This window comes from Centroberyx affinis, unplaced genomic scaffold (assembly GCF_046629955.1).
Source record: "Centroberyx affinis isolate AG114_WGS23_722 - 3 ecotype Tasmania unplaced genomic scaffold, CSIRO-AGI_Caff_v1 ptg006241l_1, whole genome shotgun sequence".
NCBI lineage: Eukaryota > Metazoa > Chordata > Actinopteri > Beryciformes > Berycidae > Centroberyx > Centroberyx affinis.
The window spans coordinates 29,471-55,830 of record NW_027283173.1 but is presented as its reverse complement, the minus strand read 5'-3'; the positions used below and the strand labels follow the sequence as shown (position 1 = coordinate 55,830).

Here is a 26,360-nt window from a genome sequence, read left to right as displayed (position 1 = left end):
ACAGAAAAATGCAAAGAAAAACAATGAAGACAATTTCAGATGCACCATTAACTTTTTGTTTTTTAATTAAAATTTAATTTACATCTATTGTCACAGGAATATTTGCATATGCTTTTTGGTCCAGACAACCTTTAGTTTCTTTAAGGCTTATAAAATACAGTACATATAAAACTTGAATCTGAAATCTGTATCAAATATGTGCAGCCATATAGTTAAATACAGTACAGGCTGTAATAGCTTATACTGTTTCATTTTGAATGTCTTCTAGCACTGAGGTCATATAGGCTTTTAGTGGTTTTTCTTTGGGACTCAGTTTGAAAGGACTTTTTCATTGTCAAAATGTTTTTTTTTTGGCATTGCACTCCAATAACACACTTGGGTGTTCATTTGTTGGCAACATTCTCAGACACCATTAAAATCTCTGGCACTGTCGGTGTCAAACAAATGAAAGCGCTCGGCCCTGCTGCCTAATGCACTTGGGGAGCGATATTGTGAAACCCTATCTTAATGGTTTGGCTCTGTTAAAATCCTAGGCGGTACACTTGAGGACAGTAAACAGTGCGAGGTGCTGCGGCGTCCCGGGCCGCTCACAGACAGGTGCTGTACAGAGTGACTTTGTAGCTGATCTCCTCCAGGAGCTGGCGGACGGCTTGCTCCAGGCCGGACAGCTGCTGGGATTTGGCCTCCAGGGTGCGCTGGTTGGCCTCATAAGACCGCTCCAGCTCTGGAACACAGGACAGCAAGAGGTCAGGGAGGGATGTGACGCTGAGTGACTTCTGTTGTGTGTGTGTGTGTGTGTTTGTGATAGAGTGTGTGTTTGCTTAAAAAGCATTTTAAAACAAGTGGGTGGAATGAGGTAAGATGGAACTTTAATGATCCCTGCGGGGAAATTGGTTCATTACATTACAGCAGCAAATAGTAAAAAAAACGAATAAATGTGGGGGTCTTTAAACACAACACAACCGGCAATTTCAACAGTATGTGTTATTGAGAAATGTATGAATGAAAAGAGATTTGTATTAAAAAAAATAGAGCAATGATTAGGGTTTGCAAAATAACAGCAGCAGAACATATTGAGACAAAGAAATATGACTGACAATAAATATGTATATATGAAAACATACTAAAAATGAAATATATGCAGTATGAAACAAGGGAAAAATTGTGTTAAAAATCAATATATATGCAATATATAGCAAATTAGAAGAGTATGACATACATAGACATGCGTGTTCAAAATGAAGTATTCTATTCTATTCTATTCTCTATGTGTGTATGTAACTTTTCAGTGTGTGTGTGTGTGTGTGTGTGTGTGTGTGTGTGTGTCACCTCGCAGTCTCTGCAGCTTCTGGCTGGTCTGGGCCAGCAGCTCCTTGGCCTCCTGCTGCAGCTCGTCTGCTTTCCTCCTGGCCTGCAGCACCGCCTCTCCTTTATCCTCCACCAGCCCCTCCACCTCACCGTACTTATCCTTCAGCTGCTCGTCAAACTCCTGCACACACACACACACACACACACACACACACGCAAAACGGCATTATTGGGATGACAGCAGCGAGTGTTTTTCTGAAAAATGTCCTCATTTGCCAGAATTTAAATGAGGGCTAGTGATGTATATGTGTGCATGTGCGTCTGTGTGTATCCATGTGTGTGTGTGTGTGTGTGTGTGTGTGTGACCTGCTGGGCCTCCTCTGCGTCCAGCTTGGCTTGGTCGGTGATCCAGTCGCTCCTCTCCGCCAGGCGGTTGACCTCCAGGTTGTTCTGCCTCAGCAGGCCCACCTCCCTCTCCAGCTGGACCAGGCGGCCCGTGGTGTTGCTCAGCTTCAGCTCCGACATGGCCGTCTCCGACTCCACCTGGCACACACACACACACACACACACACACACACACACACACACACACACACACACAAAGATTTACAGTGCAGCCATGAGACTAGAAAAACTCACGGTGAGTGTCATGTGAGTGTATCATTTGTTATTAGATGAAACTTAAACCAATAATTAACTGTTAATTAACCATTAATTAAACAACCAAACATGAAGATAATACAGCAAATAAATACAGATACAGCTTCTTCACTGACAGATTTACAGGTTGAGGTGGATTTGCATATGTGCCTTGCTGGCTATCCACATTATCATCCCTTGAAGTGCAGAAGGAATATAAATTTGGTCTTGTTTTTTTTTAATACAACATGAGAATTCTTCGCATAAGTACATCAACAGGTGGGGTTTGACCGAGGCTGATATTGATAACGATATATTCAGACTGAACTGATATAGATTTGCACAGATTCCAATCAAAATGTCTCATTAGAATCAATTCATGTTAAGGTCTTCCCATAGACAACCAGTGTAGTATTGATCAATTCTACAATAAATATGTAATCAATCAACTTGCATCATATCAGAGGTGGACCACACTGACTGGACCAGGTCTGATTTGAGCGGTGTAACCCCAACAGCAGCCATCTTCTGTAGCCTGACTGTATGGTAAGCTCAGAGGTCAGAGGTCAGACTCACAGAGATCAGCAGGTCCAGCGTGCTCTTGGTGTTGTTCTGGGCCTGCTGGATGGCGTCCATGGCGATAGTCTGAGCGCGCTCAGTCTCATCCAGCGCCGCCTTCACTAGATCTGACGCCTCCTTCAGGTTAGACGCCTCCTCACTGACAGAGAGAGAGAGAGAGAGAGAGAGAGAGAGAGAGAGAGAGAGAGTGAGGACAGTCATATTAATTATGTATATATACTGTATATCTGTGTTTTCTATGCACATGTTGAACATCCTGCACTTAAATGGACAGTTTTGGTGACTTTTAACAGAAGAATGCTATGAGATTGGTTTGAATACAAATACATGCCAGTGGAAAATAAGTTATTTATTATTTATATATTTACATTATTTAGACACAAATAAGACAGTGGCCATCAAGATCCTTAAATAGTCCCAATTCCCTCAGCAAAGCCAAGAAAAAGGTAGATCATTTTATTAATTTTGCTGATTATGCTTGTGAATGTTTGGTATACGTTTTAGTTTTAGGCGATATGCATGACTATGAGTATGTATGTGTGTGTGTGTGTGTGTGTGTGTGTGTGTGTGTGAGTGTTACCCGGCGGCCTTGGCCTGCTGCAGCAGCGTCTCGGCGGTCTGGATGTCGTCGGCGCTCTGGCTCAGGATGCTCTCCACGCTGGTCAGAGAGTCCACCCGCTCCTTGATCTCCTGCGTCAGGTCGTGCAGCTCGCCGGCCGACGTGGGCATCTGCAGACTCAGCACCTCGTTGGCCACCGCCTCGATCACCGACACGTCCGCCCTGTCGTCTGTCACCGGACACACAGCGATCACAGACGTTTCCAAGGAAAATGGGTTGCAGCGAAAAATGGGAAAATCATGGAATCATGCAGAAAATCGTAGAAAATGCCTATCGCCGATTCAATAAAGAACATCTGAGCTTTTATCCTGTTGTCAGGCTACCAGCATGATTTCCCCATGATGCTTTTCACCACACATAGAGCCACCAAATCACTATCAGGGCAGAGGGCGCAGTTTCATAGCTGATATAAATGTTATTTCAGTGATTTATGTCCAGTTTTCCTCTAAATGGGCTAAAGTGGCCTTGGTGCAAACAGTTTAAAAGTGGTTTCTTTTTGGAGCTGCGTTCAACTACTTTTGAGGTTTAAGCAGCTGAGGTATGACGTAATTCACTATATTTGATCTATATTAATTTTGAACCTTTGATTTGCTCATATGCTGTTGATGTGGAACATGAATTAAATTTTTATGACAGCTTATATCCTATTTTTTTTAGTTTTTATGAAGATATATTCCTATGGTAGCTCTATATCAGCATTTTATTCATTTTTATTATTATTTTATTTATTAAGCAACAAGGTGATTACATGTATAGTTGGTGATTTCATTTCATTTTTATACAGTTGTCACTTGAAGTTTTATTGCAAATAAAATGCTTGCAAATGTTCAAATGCATGAGTTGGACTAAATAATAAATGTATTGAACATGCTTAGACAGAAAATAAGTATACTTGGAGAACCATATGAACAAATGCAATAACAGTGTGTATCTGTGTGTGTGTGTGTGTGTGTGTGTGTGTGTGTGTGGACTCACTGGTGAGGAGGTCTCGTATCTCCTTAATGAGGTTGCGGAGTTGCTCGTTGCTCTGCTCCACTCTCTCCTTGCTCTGGTTGGATTTGAGCAGCACCTCCTGAGCGTTCACCTTAGCCTCATCCGCACGCACCTTGGCCTCCCACACCTGACACACAGACACTCCGGTGACTCACTCACATCCACCTGATTTATTCTTTGCCTGGGAATAAATATAAACATTACCCACCATCCTGGAGAGCTTGTCCACCTCCTCCATAGCTGTAAGGATTTGCTGGTCGAAGTCTTTGGCTGATCTGAGAGCGGTTTGGGAGGCGCTGACGAGGCCGTCGCACCCGTCTCCGCCGCACCGTGACGCCCCGTCCTCGCCGACGCACCCCACCCCGCCACAGGGGGAGCCGGAGCACTCCTCGCCCTCGCCCGCAGCACCGCATGTCTAGAGAGAGAGGGGGAATAAACACGTTGTTTACAGATGAGACTTAATGATTCCTGTGGGGAAGCTGGGATGTTGAAGCAGTAAAAAGTAATAGGATACAGCAAAGAAAAAATAGACTATATATAACACTATAGCAGATGGGAGGGCGGTATTTCAACATAATGGAACTGAAAACACTAGAACATATTAAATAGAAATATATGAATGAGAAGTATGAAAATATTGGAATTACAGCATGTATGCACGGTGTAAAAACTGAGACTTGAAAATGTACAAAGATATGTACAGTATGAAAATGTATAAAAAATGAAATATGCACATGATATGAACATAATGACCAGATTTGCATATGGGCATTACTTGCTGTTCACCTATTAAAAACTCCAGATGGAGAAACCATATGTACAGAGAAGTGACTATGTGCAAGGAAGCATGTGCATTGTTGTTTGCTGCTGTTACCAGAACATTACTATAGATGGAGGCAGCACACATACAGAAGAGTGTGATAACTTTTGCTTGTGGTTATGCAAGAATGTCAAACCTTTAGCGGGAACTCTAGTGTGACTCGTTGCTCCGACTCGGATGTTTCTCACCTTCTCGCTAAGCGCTGACAGGTCGAATCCGTCCAGGTTGGTGGCCAGTTTGTCCAGCTTCTGCGAGTTTCTCTGATGCTTGCGGTCAAACTCCTTCTGTTGACTGCTCAGTTTGTCCTCCGTGGCTCGCCGTACCGCGGCCGACTGCTGCAGCGTGTTGCCCGGGTCACTGGTGGAGGCGTTGGCATGGAGCTCCGCCATCATGGACTTCATGTGTGCTGCGGCAATGGTGTCCATGGCACCTGAATCACACACACACACACACACACACACACACACACACATCATCAAGCATGTCAGGATTTGTGATATCAGGGAATTCCTGGAATATTACAGAATCTTGAGAGGTGTATTCCAGACAGGGAAAGTTAGGGAATGTGATAAATCCTCTGGGAAAGTCAAGGAATATCAGGGAATTTTACAAATGAATCTCTTAGCAGGAATATAGCAGAACGTTTTCAGCCCAACATGAGTGGAAACCAGACTGTTCAACCCCTTTAGAAAAACAACATGAACAAACCAGGAAGGAAGAATATTTTTAGCTCATGGAAACGCTCTTATCTAGTTATGGAAAGTCATGGAAAAATCCTGGAATTTGACATCAAGGCCACAACAGGAACCCTGTAATCCCAGTTATTGTTGAACCAAATAAACTTGATCACTTCACCCACTCATAACTCTGGTTTCTCACCCTGGAAGTTGGAGTTCTTGGCGATGTAAACCTGCTGTCTCAGGTCCTGGACCGTCAGCTCCAGCTGGCCCGCCTCCTCCCTCAGAGCCTCCAGGGTGGCTTCTGTGGTGTTGGCGTCGCCGTACAGCAGGGTCACCGTCTCCTCCGTCGTGTTCAGCCTCCCGTTTAGGTAGGACATCAAACCGCTGAAGTGGACACAGACACATACATAGATACACACACACACACACACATTACTTAAAGTCCCCATGAAATGAACTCTAACCAATAAAAACATCAGAACATTTTTGAACAATCCTGCCCCTCTGCCCTCTGTCTTTCTCTCCCTGACTCATATTCCATTGGTTTAGACTTTTGAATGATCCCTCCCTGCATTATGCCCCGCCTCAACATCCTGTTTCAACAGGAAATGCATCAAATCCAGGAAGTAAAGATGCCACTTCATGGGGTCTTTAAAGGAGCATTAAGTAATCTATGAACTTTATCGTAGGAATTGCAACAACATTGATAGAGTTTATCTCCTCCTACACAAGTCTCTGGCCGTTCCATCAGTTTGATGAGACTTGTTATGATATATATTATGAAATGACCTCATAAAGATTTATGTCAGCCTAAAAAGGGCCGTAAACTCTACCCCACTACATCCCTGCATGTGTCTGTCTGTCTGTATGCATACGTAATCTGGTTCTTCAGCTCCTGTATCTGCTCCAGCTTCACTGCGGCAGGATTGCTCTCCACTATCTCTCGGACGGCCTTGGCGTTCTTCTCCAGGCTGCTGACCAGTTCTCTGTACGGCGCCGTCACGCCGCTGGTCCGCAGCTCCGTCAGGTGGGCCTCGAGACGGCGCGTTTGATTGGTCAGTTCTCCGACCACGGTGTCCCAGACGGCGAAACACCGGTGGCACGGTTCGCACGCGGGGAATTCCCCATGGAAGCCCCGGGCACACTGGTCGCAGCGCGGGCCGGACACGCCCTCCACGCAGGCGCACTGGCCCGAGGCGCGGTGGCACTGCTGGCTGGAGATCCCCCGAGGGTCACAGTCACAAGCTGGGAGCAGACAGAGAACGGACAGTCAGACAAACAGAACCAGAAATATGAGCATGGATGGCTTACTGAACGGGCCAGGGGGCCCTAAACCAGAGCCTGATACATGATGATGCTGCCACTAACTTTACATTTACTTAGTCATTTATATCAACAGCAAAGCCCCAAAATTCTCCCTCAGTTTATCTATAGTGCTTTAGCAGTAAAGCACTGCATTATTGTCCAAAGGCCTTGTAAAGTAAAGTCATGGTTTATGAAGACCCCAAAATGTTACAAGGTATCTGTGCCCAGGGGCCCTTTGTCTCATAATCCGCCAATGGATCTATAGTTGTTTTTATGTTTTTATTGTATCAATTGTTTGTGTGGTTTTGTTTGTGTGAAATTTAAATGCTGTTGTCAAAGATAGGATAAGTATGTGATTGAGACAGACTGAGACTTGATTTAGACAGAGGATGGTATCGATCCTACATTGTTATATTTGACATAAAACTCTGTCTGACCAAGTAACTAATGGTCAGTTATCTGTTAGTTGTTGCAGTGGGTCTGATGGTTAGGGTTAGGGTTATGAAGATTCATAAAAAAGATGCAGAAAAGGAGGGAATACATACCTTACAACGTGGCAGTTATAATGTACTACTTTATTTTAATCGCTCGTGTTTGCTTTAATCAACAGCTGTTTGATGCTGTAGCAAAGTATTTGATTATTGTTATCAGGCTGAATTCAGATCAGAAAATAAATGTTCACTTCTCCCAATATTCAATTCAGCGTTTAGGCCAAAATCACAGCTACTTAAAATTGAGCCATTTGGATTAGGAGCCATAGTTGAAGTTACCTGAATGTCTAAAAATAGATGTGATAATTTACCAGTTAGGTACCAGTTTACTTTTTTGGGTCTTACTAAATATTTACATGACCATGTGCCCTGACCTTTAACCCTACTGTACATTGGTATTCTTATTATTAGTTATGTGACTGTGGCCCCAGGGGTCAAAGATTATCTTCATGCCAGATTGTGCCTGGATAGATGTTATACAATCGAGCAAATTAATCATATGATGCATCAGTCTGATATGAAGCTGCTTGGCTGATGGAATGTGACCGTAACCATGACAACTGTCATCCTCTTACATGGCTTCCTTTTTGTGGAGGACCACCTGGCTCACCCGCAGTACTGTACTGTAGTAACACCAAAGCTTAATAGACACTGCCTGCTTGTAAACAGAATATATCGTAGGCCTGCTGTGCAATGAAAGGATTCCAACTCCTTAAAACTAAATATCTATGCAATTATAAACACATGACATGAAAACACTATACGAGCATTAGCATGGAGGTGGGGAATTTGATCTTGCAGTTTTTATCATTATAATGATAGAGAGAGTAGATCGTAGAGCTAAAATATAAAGCAAAAATCCCCAGATATTGAAGACATGTCTAAAAACAATCACATCAAGAGAGAATTCTGAACCAATTTTCCTTCTATGGTGATAGTTTGGTGGACAACATCTACAATAAACTAATATATTTTTCAGCCATTGTGCCACTTTGTCCCCAGAAATATAGTCATTATAAGTGTGTTTCAAAGTTTTGGTGGAAAATGATATTAGATACAGGGGTTTTCCCATAGCTTAGGGTTTAGTGTATCAATGCCCCTATCTATTAGTATTGTGTAAGCGTTATCCTGTTCTCATGATGCTTTCTTAAAGTGTTTGTACTCATCCTGTAGATTCAGCTGATGTATGACTTGAGAGCAGCAGTAATCAACAAATATCTAACAACCATACCATGTTGTTTTCTGTTATGAAGGAAAGCAGCAGGTTATGTGAGGCCTGTTTGGGTTCCACACCATTATACAGTAATATGAGGAGTCTGGGTGGTTTTCAAGTCCCCCCCGGGGAAATAAGTGCTATGAAAACAAAGGTTCCTGTTATTATTCGGCCCGGCGCTTCCAGTCAATAAACTGAGAGATGACCATGGCCTTGAGGGTCATCCTGATCCCCCCCGCCCCACTCCTCCCCCAACTGTTGGGGGCACACCACAGAGCTACCCTCCCATCCTGGGAAAGGAGGAGAGGAGGTATGGCGTGAGTCAGAATGAAGGAATGCGGTGGTTCGAGGGAGTGGGAGAAGGTGGGTTTTACGCCATCGGTGCTGCTGCTTTTATTTGGGTGATTTACGGAGCAGAAGGTATGGGGCTGGGTTTGAAGTTTGGTCTTGCGTGTGTGTGTGTGTCACGGTGAAATATTACAGCCGTCCATAAAAGCACACTAGGGTCAGAACATACATGGTGATTATGAACGATTATCTTAGACGCATACAAATACACTTGCCCACTGTAATGCCGAAAAGACAGGCGTTTTAACCTCTGACATCTAAATCTGGTCATAAGAAGAACAGCTTATCTGTAGTGACACAGTTAAGAGGCTCACTTATCAACAGACACACACACACTCACTACTCCCACACACATTTCTCAGTAAAGTGTCCAGATTTCCCATGATTTGGCGCATTTAGTGTATCATCTGTGCAGATGGGAAGAAAGGTCCAGCTGGTTTGGCCGGATTTAGAGTCCGTTAGGGAATACAACGGGCATAATTCAGAATTCCTGGGTCCGCAGGGTGTTGGTCCATGACGAAAACGGGACGCCTGGGAGTTCTGGACAACATCTGGTTCTCATGAGCGGGGAGGTCATTCCCAGATCCCCTCCCTCTCCTCTCCTCCTCTCCTCCTCTCCTCCTCTCTCCCTCCTCACTCTCTCTGAGGGTGAGCCAGCTACTGTGAGACACACACTGCCGCAGATGGACTGAATGGCTCGTCTCTCACTCGGTTGTTCAGCAGACAATATAAAACTTGTCGGGATCAGAGAGGGAGCCGCCGTTCGGAGCCAAGTCACTGACTCAGTGCTGCTGCCATGCAATCGCTGTCCGACAAAACCAACTCACTCAAAAGCCCCGGAGTTCCCACCAATTTGCTTCCTTCCTTTCATAATAATGTGCACGCACAAACATACACACACACACACACACACACACACACACACACTAATAACAGCAGAAAACCACGGAAAAACAACATAAAGCTCAGCAGAGCTCAAGTCCAAGCATGGTGACTCAGGGGAATCACTAGCCATGTGAACTCATCCGCTCACAGAAAGAGAGAGAAGTGGATTGAATAAGATACAAAAAAAGAAATATAAACACAAGAATAGACCGCTATTAAAAATAATAGCTTGTGCTGAACCAGTGTAATCACACGCCATTTCCTGCAGACAGAAAATGAGCTATTGGTGATTAGTGAAGCGCTCATATGCAGATCTGTTGGACATGCTGATGGGTGAGGATGACCTACCGTGACACTTGACCTCCGGATCACCCCAGAACAGCTCCCTGCACTCCCGACACGTCCTGCCAGCAAAGCCGGGTTTGCACGAGCACTGTCCCGTGATCTGTAGGAACACAAATATATGACTGGGATTATTACACTTGAGATGGGGGGATTGTGTCAAAAACAAGCTGAAATTTCACACTGATGGGTGTATAGGTTTTCTTTCACATACAGACACAATGGCCCTTTGCAGTTTGATCAGGCTCTCTTCTCTTACAGGAATGTGTATTCAGTAATTCCACAGTGTATTCTGAGACTTCCTTCCTCTGATGGAGAACAGCCAGTAAACACAGAAACCCAAATGTTTGTGTGTGTGCGTGTATGTGTGTGTGTGTGTGTGTGTGTGTGTGTGTGTGTGTGTGTGTGTGTGTGTGTATGAATGGTTGCGGTTCAGTGTGTGTGCGTGCACTAATCACACAAGCCCATGTGAGTGTGTTTTCCGTGCATGCACATGCAGATTTGTGGGTTTGAGTAAAACAGAGCGAGAGGAAAAACAGAGAGAGAGAGAGAGCGATTTCCAAACAGCTGGAGTCTATATATCAGAAAACTGTACAAACACAGGACTCAGTGATTAGGTGGGCTGGCCACAGTGAGTTACTGCCGCCCTGCTGCTCCGCTCTCAATGGGAATCGCTTGGAAAATTCAAATGTTGTTCTCTTGCCAGTCATCACATTGTGTAAGGAAATATCTAGCAGCCGGTTGATTGAAAGACAAGATTTTGACTAGAGCAGCTGCTGCGATGTTAATGCAGAATATGATGCAGGACTGATGCATGCAGGACACAGTTTGGTTCTCATCGCCCACCTCGTTGCAGGAGGATCCAAAGGAGTGGACGGGGTCGCAGTCACAGGACAGGCAGCCCGTCCCGCCGGCGATGTTCCATGTGTCGGCGGCACAGCGGTCGCAGTTCTGACCGACCACGTTGGGCTGGCAGGGGCACTGGCCGCTGTACTGGTCACACTGGCATTCATCAGGAGACTGGCAAGCCTGAGGCGCTGTGCCCACTGAGTAACACATGCACTCTGTGGAGACACAGAAACACATTAGCACCAGGGTTTGACCGATAAGGACCATACCGATACTTTTGAATTGAAGCTGCTGATAGATGATATTTTGTGCCAATATTCAGTATCTTTATATGTGATCATTTTCAAAAATAAAAGAATTCAGAGGGTGGAAAAGTCTCTGAAAAAGCATTCATAACATAGGACACTAAAACTCTCCATTGAAGCCTAGGAGGAGAAGAAGAAGAAGCAGAAGAAGCAGAAGAAGAAGAAGAAGAAGAAGCAGAAGAAGAAGAAGAAGAAGAAGAAGAAGAAGAAGAAGAAGAAGAAGATATTCATGAATACTTGTGTGGAATCTGATCAACATTTTGCATTAGAATCATTCAGGTTAAGGTCTTCCCGTGGGCAACCTGTGCAGTATTGATCGATTCTACACTAAATATGTAATCAAGCTGCATCCTATCCATATACTGTATATACTAATATATAGTTCTATCCCTGATTAACACACACTTCCACACACACATGCACAGACATAACCGACATATTAACAGCTGTACTCACTCCTGCAGCTCTGGGTTGCAGCGTCGCCATAGTAACCCAGTTTGCAGTGGTGACACCTGTAGCCCTCGGTGTGGTACAGGCATTTGAGACAGGCGCCCGTGTGCGGGTCACAGGCCCCCGGGTCCTGCATGTCAATGTTGCTGTTACACTGGCAGGGCATGCAGCGCCCGCCGGGCACCAGGGGGTTCCCAAAGTAACCCGGGGCGCACTCATCACACCTGGCACCTTAACGAGAAAAAGAAGACAGAAGAAGAAAGAAAGAAAACGCAGAAGAGAAGTTAGAACTTTCTAGATTTGTTGTGTTTTTATTTAAGTCAAGAGAGAGATCAGTGTTTTTTCCACACACACTCTCTTTGTGGTTACACAGAAAAACACTGAGGCTCACACACACGCACACACACACACTACCTGCCCATTATAAATGGAAAGAAAGAGGCCAGCTAGCTAATTAGAGGGGAACTGAAGTGCTGTTTGGGGCTGTGGTGTGTGACGTTGAAGTGTGTGTGTGTGTGTGTGTGTGTGTGTGTGTGTGTGTGGTTTCCAGGCATGATGACATGAGCTACAACATGAAATGCTTAGAGCGCTCGAAAACTGCTTTCACAAAAACACAATCTGTTATTACTATCATTATTGCGAGATGCTATGTGTGTGTGTGTGTGTGTGTGTGTGTACCTTTGTACCCTGGGCTGCAGACACAGACCAGCTGGTTGGAACTGGCCGGCTGGTAACATCCGTCGGCAAACTGGCGCCCGCTGCCCGGCCCGTCGGGACACATGCAGGGGCGACAGTGGCCTCCCGAACCCAGCTCCGGGTCACCATGGTAACCACTCAGACACCTGTGAGGGGAGATAAGGGCACCAAAGATCAGCCAATAGCAGATGGCAACTTCAGTAGCATGCTTTTTACCATTAGAGTGAGCGATTTCCTTATGATTCCAGACTTTTCGAACAACCTGTACACACTTACACACCTGGTACTGAGGTATGAATACTTGAGGAATTTACTGCTCTCTCCCCTCCACATCCGTCACCCTCCGTACCTTTCGCAGTTGTGTCCGGCGGTGAAGTCCCGGCAGCTCTGGCACTCTCCGGTGTGAGGGTGGCAGTAGTCGCTGTGGCCGTTACACTGGCAGGGGCGGCACTGGGGGAAGCCCCAGAAGCCCGGCAGGCAGTGGGTGCACTGCCGCCCCGAGGCCCCAGGCACACACTCACACTGGCCGGTCGCCTCGTGGCAGAAGGCGTGGAGCGAACCCCGAGGGTCACACTCGCATGCTGCGTATGGAGGGAGGGATGTGGCAGAAATAATAAATAGCATTAATTTATATAGCACGTTTCAAAAGATAGCCACCAAGCGCCTCTACAAAGGAAGTAAATAAAATAAAAACAGATAAAGTTGATAACGCATTAAAAGAAAGGCTGGAAAAGAAAAAGGAGGTAAAAAAAAAACAATTAAGAAAATATCATTACATAAAATTAAGTCTAGAAGTGCTTTATTATTCCCTAGGAGCAGTAATTCCTTACACTATACTCACTATATTACTTTTCCATTACACCCCCAGAACTGGTGATTTCATCCTCTGACAGTATCTTTAAAAAAAAAAAATCAGGATAACTCAGTTCCTTCTCACTGTGAATGATCAGGGAACTCTAACAGTGTTAATGTCAAAATTCTTGTCATGTTTTTGCTTAAAATTCTACCAAGAGAAAGTAAAATTTTCTGCCATTTCTCATTTAAACTTGCTTTAGCGTGAGAAGGAACGAACCAGGGAATCGGCTATTTTTTTGGTCAGCAACTTCAATCTGATGCCTTTTTTGATTATTACTAAAACTGAATTGGTAATTTCTTCTGCTGCCCGTCACTCACGTCTGCAGCCGGCGGGGCTGAACAGGAAGGTGGCCGGGGCACAATGTTCGCAGTTCCTGCCGACCACGTTGGGCCGACACTGGCACTGGCCTCCGCTGGGCTCACACACAGCGCTGAGCGAACCCTGAGGGTCACACTGGCATGCTGGGAGACGAGAGGAGGGAGAGAGAGAGACAGAAAGATGGATTTCCACTCTGCTGTGACAGAAAAGACCGCTTCATCCAAAATAAATGTATTTGGAACTAAATTTGTGGAGGAAAATGTGCAAAAAGTCAAAGGAGGGTGAATACTTTTTATAGCCACTATACAGTATGAACACAGATTTTACATTCAAGAGCATACAAATCCAGGCAAATGGACGAACACACACACACACACACACACACACACACACACACACACACACATACCCATGGCTCCCTGGTGCAGCAGAGCGGACATGCTGAAGATGTAGTCGTTGCAGATGTCGGTCATGGGGCTCTTGACCACGCTCTGGCTGCTCTCCAGACAGCGGTAGCGCTGGAACGTGTCCCACGCTCCTTCACCCTCCGTCCCTTCGAACATGTCCAGCTCCCTGACCCGGGGTATCAGTACCAGCTGCAGGGGGGGGGGGGGGGTCAGCAAAATGTACACACCATAATAAAAACATCAACTTTTCCCTTAACAAACATGGAGACAGTAGAATGACGGAGTGGTGATGAATTTGGGTGTGAGTATGTGAGGCTTGTATTCCTGTGTGTGTGTGTGTGTGTGTGTGTGTGTGTGTGTGTGTGTGTGTGTGTGTGCGATCTTAGACTTCTATCCTTGCAGACCTACTGTCCTCACAAGGATAGAAAGACGATGAAATCCTCCTATTCAATATTATCGAATATTGCGATATTTCCGCAGTATCTAATATCAAATATCGTGTTAGGAGGTTAAGGAATTAATGTAGTAAATTGTGTGTGTGTGTTTACATGTAAGTGTGTTCAACGTACAGAGTCGATGAGTGTGTATGGGCTCTGGACGTCGCTGACGGAGGAGTAGAGAGGCAGACTGAGACGCACGGTGTAGTTCAGTCCCTTCTCAAAGCACACCGGCCTCAGCAGCACCACATGTCTGAAACACAACACATACATGAACCAGGGAATCCGTGTGTGTGAACGTGAGAGAGAGTCAGGTACACATACACACAATTGGACAAGCAGACAGATGCTTTACCGAGATCCGGGTGGCAGAGAGACAGACTGCTGGTCTCCACTCTGGATGGAGTTGCCGCAGTGACTGGAGTAGCTGGGAGGGTTGAAGACGGGACGCTCCACTCTGATGTTCACCTGCTCCCACTGCTCCGGCAGCTGCCAACACAGACAGACACATAAGACCAGTCAGACAGGGGAATTAGCGTTGTGTAGGTCTGTTGGAATATCTATTTTAGCCTAAAATAGTGTTATTGTACAGTGGTTTCCAAACTGGGGTCTTTGGTCCCCAGCAAAATGAGGTATAAATTAATTTGACTGTTATTTCTTTTTACTAGTCAACAGGTTTGATAAAAGTATGAATCAACATGACTGTTACGATCTGAGGTTTCACGTCATTCATAATTCATAAGTCATAATTAACAAAAAGCTACTTTTATGGAGTTCCTTAGGACAAAATCTGATCAAAATGGGATCTGTAGTCGTATGTGTATCTATTTTGGGGTCCTTGACATGATAAAATGATAAAGTTTGGGAACCCCTGATTTGAACCTTGGTAATCCCAGTGTGTTGGGAGTGGAAATTGTTTGAACCAGTGAAATGTTTGGATGAGTGAAATACACTTAAATACTAAGTCAATTTAATTTCACAATATTAAACACACAAATACGCATATGTCAAAATTCTTGGTACAATCTAATTTCATGTAAGACGTGTCTGACTTACCCACATTATTATGTCAAGGAATCAGAAACTCAATTTGAAAGTGAAAAAGTTTCTTCAAACCAGTGAAATAGTTCCTATAGTAGATCCTGCTATATTCTTACTTTTATGGTTAAACTATGGTATGTATGTAACTTTTGTCTTTATAGTGACAAAGAATATTTGTTAAATCTATTGCCAGGGTGTTGTGGTTCTTATCCTTGCACTCTTACTGGTTTGTGTGTGTGTGTGTGTGTGTGTGTGTGTGTCTGTGTGTGTGTGCGTGTGTTACCTGCGGCTCGTAGCGGATGAGCAGGTCGTAGTCCATGGACTCGGGGACGTTGTTGATGGTGAACTCTAAGTGGGCTCCTTCTGGCACATTAACGAAGCCCATGCCGGTCCAAGTCGGACTGCGGTCCAGAGGATACGGCCTGGGTACCACCGTCACACCCTGAGAGAGAGAGAGAGAGGGAGAGAGAGAGACAGAGAGAGAGAGAGAGAGAGAGAGAGAGAGAGAGAGAGAGAGAGTGAGAGAAAACATTTCCAGTTTTCCAGTTTTCCCATCTGCTGTAGTCTACATATCAGAGAGAAATGTACAAAAACACCGCTGAGTAGATGGGTGAGATATATTCTTTGTGGGACAGAATCAAGTAAGCTAAGTGATACACACATGCAGACTTGAACACACACACACACACACACACACACACTGACCGGTCCATGCTTGGCGTCCTCTGCCTCGTAGGTGTAGTGGTCCAGGGCGATGAAATAGAAGCCGGACTCCACCTGGTCACAGCGCCGGCCGAACATGTGCTCCCTGCACACACACTGTCCTGTGTGGGGGTTACAGCTACAGAGAGAGAGAGGGGTGGTGGGTGGAAATTATTATTAATTCATTTCATACATGCAATTAGTTACCAAATATATGTAAAGAATATATTTGTTATATTCTTTGCTCTATTTTTATTTACATGCTATTTTTTCTTTTACTATTTTGGTGCTGTAACAAAACATTTTCCCTCAGGCATTGTTAAAGTTTCAGCTAATGTAATCTAATGTAATGTAATGTAATCTAAATTTAAAAAGGGAAATCTTACTTATTGTTGACAGCCCCGCCCTGGTCGCAGTCACATTGTCTGCAGCCGTCCATGTCATTGGACAGACCCCAGTGCTGCGGCTACAGGGAAAAGAATAAAGAACAAAGTTACACACTCAGGATCATACAAACACACACACACACATACACACACAGAGAGAAAGAGAGCACAAAGCTTACCAGACACTGATCACAGTTGTGTCCGTCGACGAGGCGTTTGCAGAAGCACCTTCCTGTCTCTGAATCACAGGAGCTTCCTCCAGGCAGCGTGCCCAGCGGGTTGCAGGTACAAGCTGCCAAGACACACAGTGAAACAATGAAGGCAAAAGTTTCAACTAGGCTATGTCTGACTGTAGTGTGTGTGTGTGAGAGACCTACACAGGCAGCCGTGCGGCCCCTGTCCCAGCCCGTAGTGTCCCTGTCTGCAGTTGTCGCAGCGCTCTCCCTCCACGTTGGCTTTGCAGCGACACTGGCCTGAGATCAGCCCGGCCGCCACGTCGGTCCGCGTGTCGCACATGCCCCCCTGCAGAGACCCGGCCGGGTCGCAGCTACACGCTGTGGAGCCATGAGAGAGACATTAGATTAGATACTGATATTCAGAAGTATAAAAAACAACAAACACTGGCACCAGAGTCAGGTTAGACTGATATATGGGGCCGATATCGGTCTTTTATTAAAATCAGATGTGGACCAGCAGTATATTTTCCTGGGATTCAATTAAGAGTTTTAGTGTCCCATGTTATAAATGCTTTTTTCCACAATACCCTACAGAACCCTACACCAGAAACATGATTACATATAAAACACAACAAAACAAAACTAACATGACATTATCTTATATGGCAATAACATTACCGATCAGGTGAAGGCAACATTAGGATAATGTCATTTCAGTGATGAACAGCAAAGAGCTTTAAAAGACAAGTTCAGCAGAGTGATCACAGGAAGAGAGAGGGAGGGGAAACAAGCCAGGGAGGTTGTGCTTCATTTTACAGCACCATTTCCACTTGGACCCAGTACTTAGTAGGTAATTACCATCATGCTGTAACAATGGCTACTTTCTGCTTTTCACTTCAAAGCCCCTCCGCACAACTGGTGAGTACATCACAACACCAGATGGTGCTTGTCGAAGTGTCAAGGAAAGAATCCCAGAAACACAGCGGGACATGTCCTGGAGCGGGACGCTAACATGCACTTTAAACAAGCCGTTAACGAGCGGACCGTTTTCAACAGGGAGACACGCAGGGCGCAGAGGTCACCCAGGGGTGACCGGACACACGTACGTTCACAGACGTTGGGGTCCCTCAGGTCTCGGTTGGGGTGCTGGTAGAAGAAGGGCCGGCACTGCTCGCACTGGCGGCCCATGGTGTTGTGCTGACAGTCGTCGCACACGCCTCCGCTCACGTTGCCCGTCGACTTGAACACCGCCAGGTCGAAGTGGCACGAGGTGGAGTGATGGTTACACTCACATTCTGAGAGAGAGAGAGAGAGAGAGAGAGAGAGAGAGAGAGAGAGAGAGAGAGAGAGAGAGAGAGAGAGAGAGAGAGAGAGAGAGAGAGAGAGAGAGAGGGGGGAGGGACAAAGTCTGAAAATCTAAAATCTGGGAAATCTGTAGAGCCTAGAGCCACCTTTCCTGGGAAAGTGTGCATGGGAGTGTGAGTGGGAGAGAGAGAATGAGATAAAGAGAGAGAGAGAGGGGTGAACGGACTCTGTGTGTGTGTGTGTGTGTGTGTGTGTGTGTGTTCTCACTCTTGCAGGCGTGGCTGTTGCGTCCCTCTGCAGGTCTCCAGGGCAAGTCCTGGTAAAAGCCTTGACAGCGTTCACAGTTCAGTCCCTCTGTGTTGTGGTTACACACGCAGCGGCCGTGCACCTACACACACACACACACACACACACACACACACACACACACAAATATGAACACCTATTTGAGCCACATGATTTATTGCTGCTTTCCTGTGAAAACAATGAATGAATTGAACACTCTGTATTTCCCTTTCCCTGTAATGCATTTGTGTGCATTACAGTTTATGATGTATATGATGTGGTATATGTATATGTAGTATGTATATGATGTATAATGTAGTATGTTTATATGATGTAGTATGGTATATGACATTTATATGATGGTATGTAAAGCCCTTTGAGACATGCTTGTGATTAAAGGCTATATAAAAAATGAATATTAAATGAAACTTTAATGTTCCCAGCAAGGAAATTAGGCATCAAATCTTGCTTAAACAGAAAGTTATCACAGTTCTTGAAATGCTTGGTGAGCTCCATGACCCTTCGGCCCATAACACCCATTCAAAAACCATTGTATATTTCCAAACACACCTACACCTTAATGGAGAAATCTTGAAAAGTTGACTTATTGGAGATGCAAGGTATCATCTGACATCATGTGAGTGTGTGTGTGTCTCTCTACACATATATTTGACGTTACCATGCCCTCGGCGCCCACGGGTGCCCCGTTGACCGGGGCGCACTTGGAGGCGTGGCCGTAGCAGAAGCAGTTGCCGCGGACGATCATGTCGAAGAGCGCGTAGTAGTACTTCTCCGTCACCTCGTCGCGGGAGTCCAGCAGGTTGTCGCCCAGCGTGTGCAGCTTGGTGAACTTCACCCGCAGGTTGGTGATCTTCAGCATGTCTGCACACACACACACGCACACACACACACACACACACATGCACATTTTTAGGGAAAGGCATGGGAGGTCCTGCATTCACGAGAACTTTATAAGCATAAACTGTGCACAATTCAGCAGCAACAGTTTACAAGCCGCTCACACACCCACAGCATTCGCCACATACTTAACATGAGGCCTCTCCATGTGTGTGTGAGAGAGGGAGAGAGAGAGAGAGAGAGAGAGAGAGACTAAGGCTGTGTGTCTGTCTAGATGTATGTCAGTGTACGGAGGCCATGTAGCCTCCACACGTGAAATTCCTTCTCATGCTTCTCCTGTCTGACCTCTGACCCTGCAGCTCTGCTCCAGGTCCATGTGAGCCAGACTAACAGATGGCTAAAAGTCACTGGAAATCATCTCACTACTAGATTTACTGTCATGTGTTCGCTGTTTGGATTGGATTCACACACTATTTTATTTCAGTGCAAGTTTTGTATGGTATTTCAGAGCAGCTTACTCTGTATCCTAGTGCTGTAGGGGTCTTCAATCTCAAAGGCGGGGTCCAACACCCGAAATATCACCTGAGAGGGGGAAAAATGGTGAGAAAGAGAGAGAAAACAAGTTTAGCGGATGCTCTTATCAGCAGAGCTTCAGTTCCCAGATCACCGCAGATCACAAATAACGCACCTCTCCCTCGGAGGACGGCTCGATGTCGGAGTACCGCGAGTCGCAGATGATGTCGTCCACCTTGACCATGGGGCCGACGGACACGCCGGGGAAGGATCCCTCGCAGTCGTAGCCGTAGTAACGGTACACCTGCCACGTCTTCCCGAAGTCCATGGAGCGCTCGATCACCATGGCGGCCGGGCGAAACGTCTGGCGATGGAGGACAGATAGCATACTGACCAGGGAGACCAAACTGCAGCGGCATCCGATATTCTTATTCGATATAAACCAAAGCAGTGAGAATATTTCCTTCTGGAGAAAGCACAAGCCATTTCTCATCTAACATAACGACTAATTATGAGGAAAATGCATCAGCGGTTAGGGCTGGAATAGATAGATACCAAAAGTAAAGACTTATATTTTGGATTATTGATGTTGAAACATTCATTACTGGGAAAAGTAATGATATTATTGTAAGGCTTTACCACACAACACAAGTTCTGTTTGCGCCAAGAAGCACACTTTGTATTGTTGATCTTTTCTGTCATCTAGCCCCAGAAACATAGAGGCGATGGGACAGGATGTATAGAGAAGGTGTGAGTGTGTGTGTGTGTGTGTGTGTGTGTGTGTGTGTGTGTGTGTGTCTTCAGTTGACTGGGATGTAGAGCTGCAATGTCAATGAGAGGCCTGAGTCCAGCTGGCCAGTGTCATAGCAGTGTGTGTGTGACACCAGTGGGAGGAGAGCAGTGTTTTACTGCAGAACCTCAACCCCTCCTCTCCCTCTCCCTCCTCTTCCCATCTCTCTCCAGAGACCGGAACGATTTTCCACATTCCTGCGCCACAGCTGTCCGGCACCGCGCTTATCTCCATGCCGTGGGTATGGGAGTATTTGCGTTTTGTGTGTGTGTGTGTCTGTCTGGGTGTGAGAGAGAACGGCCACCTTGAAAGTCATGATGAGGTGTGTGAAATGGAACTCGGCTTCTAGGTCCAGCTGGATGGTCGCATTCTCCACACCTGGAGGGGAACACACACACACACACACATGAATTCATACATACACTCACACAGGAAATGCATAATGTAAGCCATATCTCATACTTGACAGATTCCCACCTCATAAGGAGAAAATAACTTTCTCACATACTTAAACATACTCTCTCTCTCTCAAACATTCTCACACACACACACACACACACACACACACCTTTTCTATGTCTCACAAACATAGTCGGGTCAGCTGGCTTCCCGGCCGCGCCCCTGCAAGTCAAATCAATCTATAGCCGTGGTTCTGGAGGACTAATGCAGTGGGATTAGGAAATCCCGAGCAAGGCCCTGCTTTGCTTCGCTTCCTGCGATGTCTTTCAAAGCCATCTGCACTGCTGGCCCCGCTCCCTCCATGACTCACACCTCTGACAGATTCCCACCACTCTGTAGGAACAGTGTGTGTGTGTGTGCATGGCATGTACAGTATTTGGGAGCAAACAGGGCTTTATAAATGTGAGTCTGTATGAGAACACTATGTGTGTAAAAGCTGCTATAATGTAATTTGTTTCAGGGCTCCAATTAAAGATGGCCACATCTCTCATGACAGGGACTCTCATAGGTTTTCATGTCACAAACAAATAGACACACATTAGACCACAGATGATTTTGTCCCAGTGACTCTCATATAGGAAGATTTTTGTCCCAGGAATTGTAGCCATACTGGAGTGTCCCCTTCATCATCATTAATAATAATAATTTCCCCCCTTTGCACTGAAGTGGCTTCCAACCTCTTCATTTCATTTGCTGCAGGCCTCTTGGAAGGCTTTATTTATCTCCACTGTTCTCTAGTGGATATGGTTTAGACCACCAATGGGCAAGACTAACAGAGTGAGGAACTTTTATTTTCTGTTCCATTAAATAGCTGAACTCTGATTGATGTATGTTTTTTTCTAGGACAGTCAGGAGTCCATCGCTGCTGCATATAATGCTGTTCTATGGATGGATGATGATGTTCTTGTGCTATGTTGCATGTACTTTTGTGTATTTATGTTTACATGTTTTTGTGCTTGTTCTTATGCACCTGGCTGCAAGGAGAATTTCCCCTCGGGGGCAATAAAGTTGTATAACTGAAACTGTCTACATTGTATGTGGTGAGATAATAGTAATGAGAGTGAAACCTATGATTAGATAACTCATTTTTCTAGATTGTCTAACTGTGATAATTTCTAGTGAAGTAAAGCTAGAATGAAATCAAACTATTCAGCATTTTTGCTGAGGAACCCTTGGAACCTCCTCAAGGACCCCTAGGTGTCCCAGGACCCCACTCTGAGATCCACTGTCTCATTATACACTTTTCTTTTTGCGTTCTAAAGGTGTGTGTGTGTGTGTTCCAGTGATGACACACATCTGTTTCTCACACGCACACCTGTTCTCTTCAGCACACCTGCAAGCCCCGCCCCCAAGGCCCGCTGTGATTGGCCGCACTGAGTGGGCCCTGTGATCTCCTGTCTAGTCATTACCAGCCTCTGTTCCCATGAGAACAGCCTCAGCACACACTCACACGCTATGCTGCTCTTCATTCACTGTAAACCAGGAACCTCTCAGGAAGTACTCTCTCTCTCTCTCTCTCTCTCTCTCTCTCACCGTTCTCGGACTGCCACCAGGTCTTGAGGCGGTTGGGGGCGAAGGTGGTGACCAGGTTCTCAACAGTGTGGCTGGTGGGGTTGCTGTGCTCATCATACATCCACCTGGAGTCGCACACAAAGCATTTCTTCTCCTCCTGATGGACGGAAGGAGCAGAGAAAGTGTTAAAAAGAGAGAGAACAAGCGAGACCTTCAATCAAATTATTGATGTATATATTGTAGGAATGGGACGATCTGCTTATCTCACAATACGATTCGATACGCAATATGAGGTTCACTGTTCAATATAACCACGGCACAATGTAATAAATAAAAGTATGACTGTGCAGAATTATGTTTATTTCTGGAGAGCTTGTGAAATGGTGATGGTCCCGCCGTCTCATTTGTGATTACTACAGCAGAATAAAATCAGTTTATACCTCTTCTTAGTCATCCTGTCTGTCTCCACTGTGTCTAGCTAATAGTTTATTTGCTGCCCTTGTCAACAGCAGAGGCCTAGACTGCACTCCAGTTGGTTTGGCACGTACCTCGGTTCACACACACACACTCATTCAAATCACTCAATATTGGGGCGTGTGAATAAACGAGGAGGGTTTCTCAATTTCACCGAGACCCGGGCCAACTCGGGCTGTGTTGAAATGCGGCCGCTGGTGCTTAAGCGCTTCCACTTAGCGATGTTTCTAAGAAATGTCTGCCGCCTCCCCCTCCTCTGCAGCTCATACTTCAGGACTGTGCTCATCCCCGGCTCACAGAGGCCCCCGCGGCCTCATGTCATAAGGCCGCCATTCACACAAACCCTTCGGATAGCACAAAGTCGGCCAAAGTGTCTTTGATAAAAAGCAGAATATCTCCATTGCTCACCCTGATCACATGCACACAGGCGGGGATTGTGTGGCACACAGCGCTTATTGTGGAGGGGAATGCCAGCACTCCCACTCAGCAAGACAGCATGGAGTCTTTTTCCTTACACCCAGCAGATACATGTACACACACACACAATGTAATCTACGTTTTGATGTTGATGATAAGTGATACATTTTTATTTTATAGTTATTTCATCTGTTTTTTGTGGTTTTGCCTGACATAACACTACCACAGTTATGGAAACGGAGTGGAAATAGAGCTGATGTAGCGAGTTCAACTTATTTTCATGTCAGCTTGATGTACTCTAACTCTTACAGTGTCATTTAATGGGCAATCGACCACCGCCCTGCAGCTTGATCCAGCCACAACGCTGATGTCAACTGATCCTTTTCTCTTGCTAGAATTCATACCAAGCGATAAGTCGTTGACAAGCAATTCCCCAACAAATTACATTAAAGAGCATATATTGTTCATATTTTGCATTGTGTCAAGTCAAAGGCAATGCAATGTTAACAGTGGTTTACATGTTCAAAATAAAGATGTTTGATGATCATACAATGCAGGGTTTCATAACTTCTATGTTCAAGCTAGTTGCATTGTGCTCTTGGCAGCTAGAGGCAGGGCCACACTTCCGGCTCTTTGTTGCATGTTGGGTGACTGTTATGAAAATGTGATACATGACCCTAGTCCAGTAACAGACTAAGGGTAGGTGACTGTGTTAACATTTCTGAATGTTATGCTAAGTTTCCATGTCAATGTGGAATTCTACAACAATTGATATCAGATCAAACCCTAGCTGTGTTTCCTATCTGTTGTAATGCGTCAGCCAGTAGAGGCATTTAAAAGTTGAGTCTTAATCACCTGCCAATGTATGTATGTCTATCACTATCACTTCTTCCCCATGTTAAAAGAGTCAACAGGTGAACACCTTGAAAGTGTAAGAATAAATAAGTATAGTGTGGACCCATACAGACAGATTGTGGATCAATCAGAGCTTTCAGTTCCCTAAACCCTGAGGCAAAATCATTGCACCTAATATAATTTGCCACCAAAACTGTGACACCTGCTTATATAAACAGACAAAATTTCTGGAGACAAAGTGGGGCAGTGACTGATGACTGAAAAGATTTTATTATAATATTGGATACCAAGCGTTGAGCTTAGAGGGAACATTGGTCCTCATGCTCCCAAGATGTGATTTGGCTCCTAAAAGAACAGGTGATCTTGAAATTATAAGGTTCTCTGACTTTTCTTTCATCATCTTTGAATGCTACTTTATGCTTTCGTTGTGTTCCTTTTTTAAGATATCAGATCTCAGCTATCAGATATAAGATCAAACCATGTGGTCAAATATTTATACAGATTAAAAAAAGAACATAACAGTTTTGTCAACGGGTATGTCAGATCTTTGATTTGATCTCAATATGTGATAAACCTTATAATTCCAAGATCACAAATATCTGTGGATTTTAGGTGGATCGTTTAACTGTGATATACTGCATGTTATCCTGCATTGGTGAGGAGCTTAGAGAGGTTATCTGGCTCTCCTTGGTGCTCCAGGTTGCCAGCAGCTTCTTACCTCCAGATGTCCGACGATGCAGAAGCGCTCCGGGTGCTCCAGGCCGCAGGTGGAGGAGGCGGTGAGCTTGTGCGCCCGGCCGATCAGCAGGTCTCCTGTGGCGGGGTAGCAGCTCCCCTCGGTGCAAACATCCCCAAAATCTGGCGTCAGTGCCCCGACCCGACACCCCAGGGCTGCGGGCAGGAAAACCGCTTTCAATGTCATGCAAGTGATCATGGCACATATTACAGCCAGGGCCTTGGAACTGCTGCTTTCAAACCAAAAGCCCCAGTCTGTAGATTAAATCATAATATAATACTTCCACACAAATATGTCTTCTGTTGCTTTCCACTTGGTATAAAACCTAATATGGCACCGAACAGGCTTGTGCTCAGTTCATTTAAATTCAAATCACATGGATTCACTCTGTAGTAAATCCAGAGATGGTGCTTGTGTGCAGCTTTCCCCAAACTGGCATTAACAGTAGAAATGGTTTTGTTTAGCTGTCAGCTGCAGGTAATAAAACCTCATATATTCAACACAGCAGCTTTAAGGCAGCAGAACATTACTCAGATTACCTTTAGAGACCAGTCAGTCCTGGGAAACTGCTAGGAATACGGTGAATAATAGCTTGCATATGGCTTTCATTAAATATGTTGTTGCTGGAGAAGTGAGAGCGAGAACATATTGGCAGCTACAGAAAATAAAATTCCATCCAGAAAACTGATTATTCTGCAACACCTAAGCAGTCTCTAAAAGAAACAATCTTATAGCTATTTAAGAATAAAAGGTCAAACTCACCCAAAATTGTTGCAATGTGAATTATCAACATTTCCAAGAGTGGAGCATCGACTCCACGTTTTCTCGGTGCTGTTGATGGGTCCTGAAGCAGGGAGTGAAGTGTAAAGTCAGAGGCGGAGGGAGTTGTCTTGTACAAGTCCGCATCCCAGCAGCTCCACCCCGCCCGCCAAGCGCGCAACTGTGCGCTCTTGGAAATGTGCGCACTCTGTTGGCTCTTCCTCACTTCGTGCAAACACAGCACGAATACAAATTCCAGTCCAAACAAATTACAATAGGTGGAAATGATAGAACGTATGAGAAATGCCCCTCTTTACACAACTGCATAGCCTAATATTATTATAAATTAATATTTAAAACTATTTAACCTACTTTAATGAATCCAGTATTACTCCCTCTTTTACAGACGCTGGAAGAGTCTGTGATGAGCGTCAGTTGTTCTCTCATGGCAGTTACTAATTTTCTGCTGGCCTAATCGAGGCATATTTACACAACCAGGGATATAGGCCTGTTACCCTTCCCTGTTCATTCTGCAACGATCCTGTCACATTT

The 26,360-nt window shown here is 45.1% G+C and overlaps 1 protein-coding gene across 2 annotated transcripts; it reads right to left on the bottom strand.

Moving 5' to 3' along the window:
* Positions 1-95: 95 nt before the first annotated feature.
* On the bottom strand, positions 96-25,887 carry LOC139638253 (laminin subunit beta-1-like). 2 transcript variants are annotated; one of them, XM_071512322.1, is made up of 33 exons: positions 25,812-25,887; positions 25,032-25,204; positions 22,589-22,724; positions 20,901-20,974; positions 19,982-20,170; positions 19,812-19,875; positions 19,115-19,317; positions 18,418-18,538; positions 17,952-18,140; positions 17,047-17,223; positions 16,849-16,961; positions 16,670-16,749; positions 16,287-16,422; positions 15,865-16,023; positions 14,896-15,029; positions 14,673-14,793; positions 14,106-14,292; positions 13,696-13,839; positions 12,872-13,103; positions 12,505-12,668; positions 11,833-12,057; positions 11,069-11,286; positions 10,229-10,325; positions 6,514-6,883; positions 5,838-6,022; positions 5,147-5,388; positions 4,347-4,553; positions 4,121-4,265; positions 3,107-3,314; positions 2,524-2,665; positions 1,675-1,851; positions 1,330-1,489; positions 96-724 (listed from the first exon to the last, which is right to left on the bottom strand). In XM_071512322.1, exons 1-33 carry the CDS (start codon positions 25,840-25,842, stop codon positions 588-590), a joined length of 5,340 nt encoding a protein of 1,779 aa, XP_071368423.1. In that variant the 5' UTR covers positions 25,843-25,887; the 3' UTR covers positions 96-587. The 2 variants fall into 2 exon arrangements, with proteins under 2 accessions (XP_071368423.1, XP_071368424.1); XM_071512323.1 differs by having other exon boundaries at positions 4,347-4,523.
* Between the last annotated feature and the right edge of the window lie 473 nt (positions 25,888-26,360).

Coding starts and splice junctions, on each gene's coding strand:
- LOC139638253 (XM_071512322.1), bottom strand. CDS start 25,842: ATGTTGATAATTCACATTGCAACAATTTTGG. Junction 15,030..15,864: donor TCATCCGCTACGAGCCGCAG/GTAACACACGCA, acceptor CTGTGTTGGCAG/CTGCCGGAGCAGTGGGAGCA. Junction 725..1,329: donor GAAGCTGCAGAGACTGCGAG/GTGACACACACA, acceptor CCTGTGTTCCAG/AGCTGGAGCGGTCTTATGAG.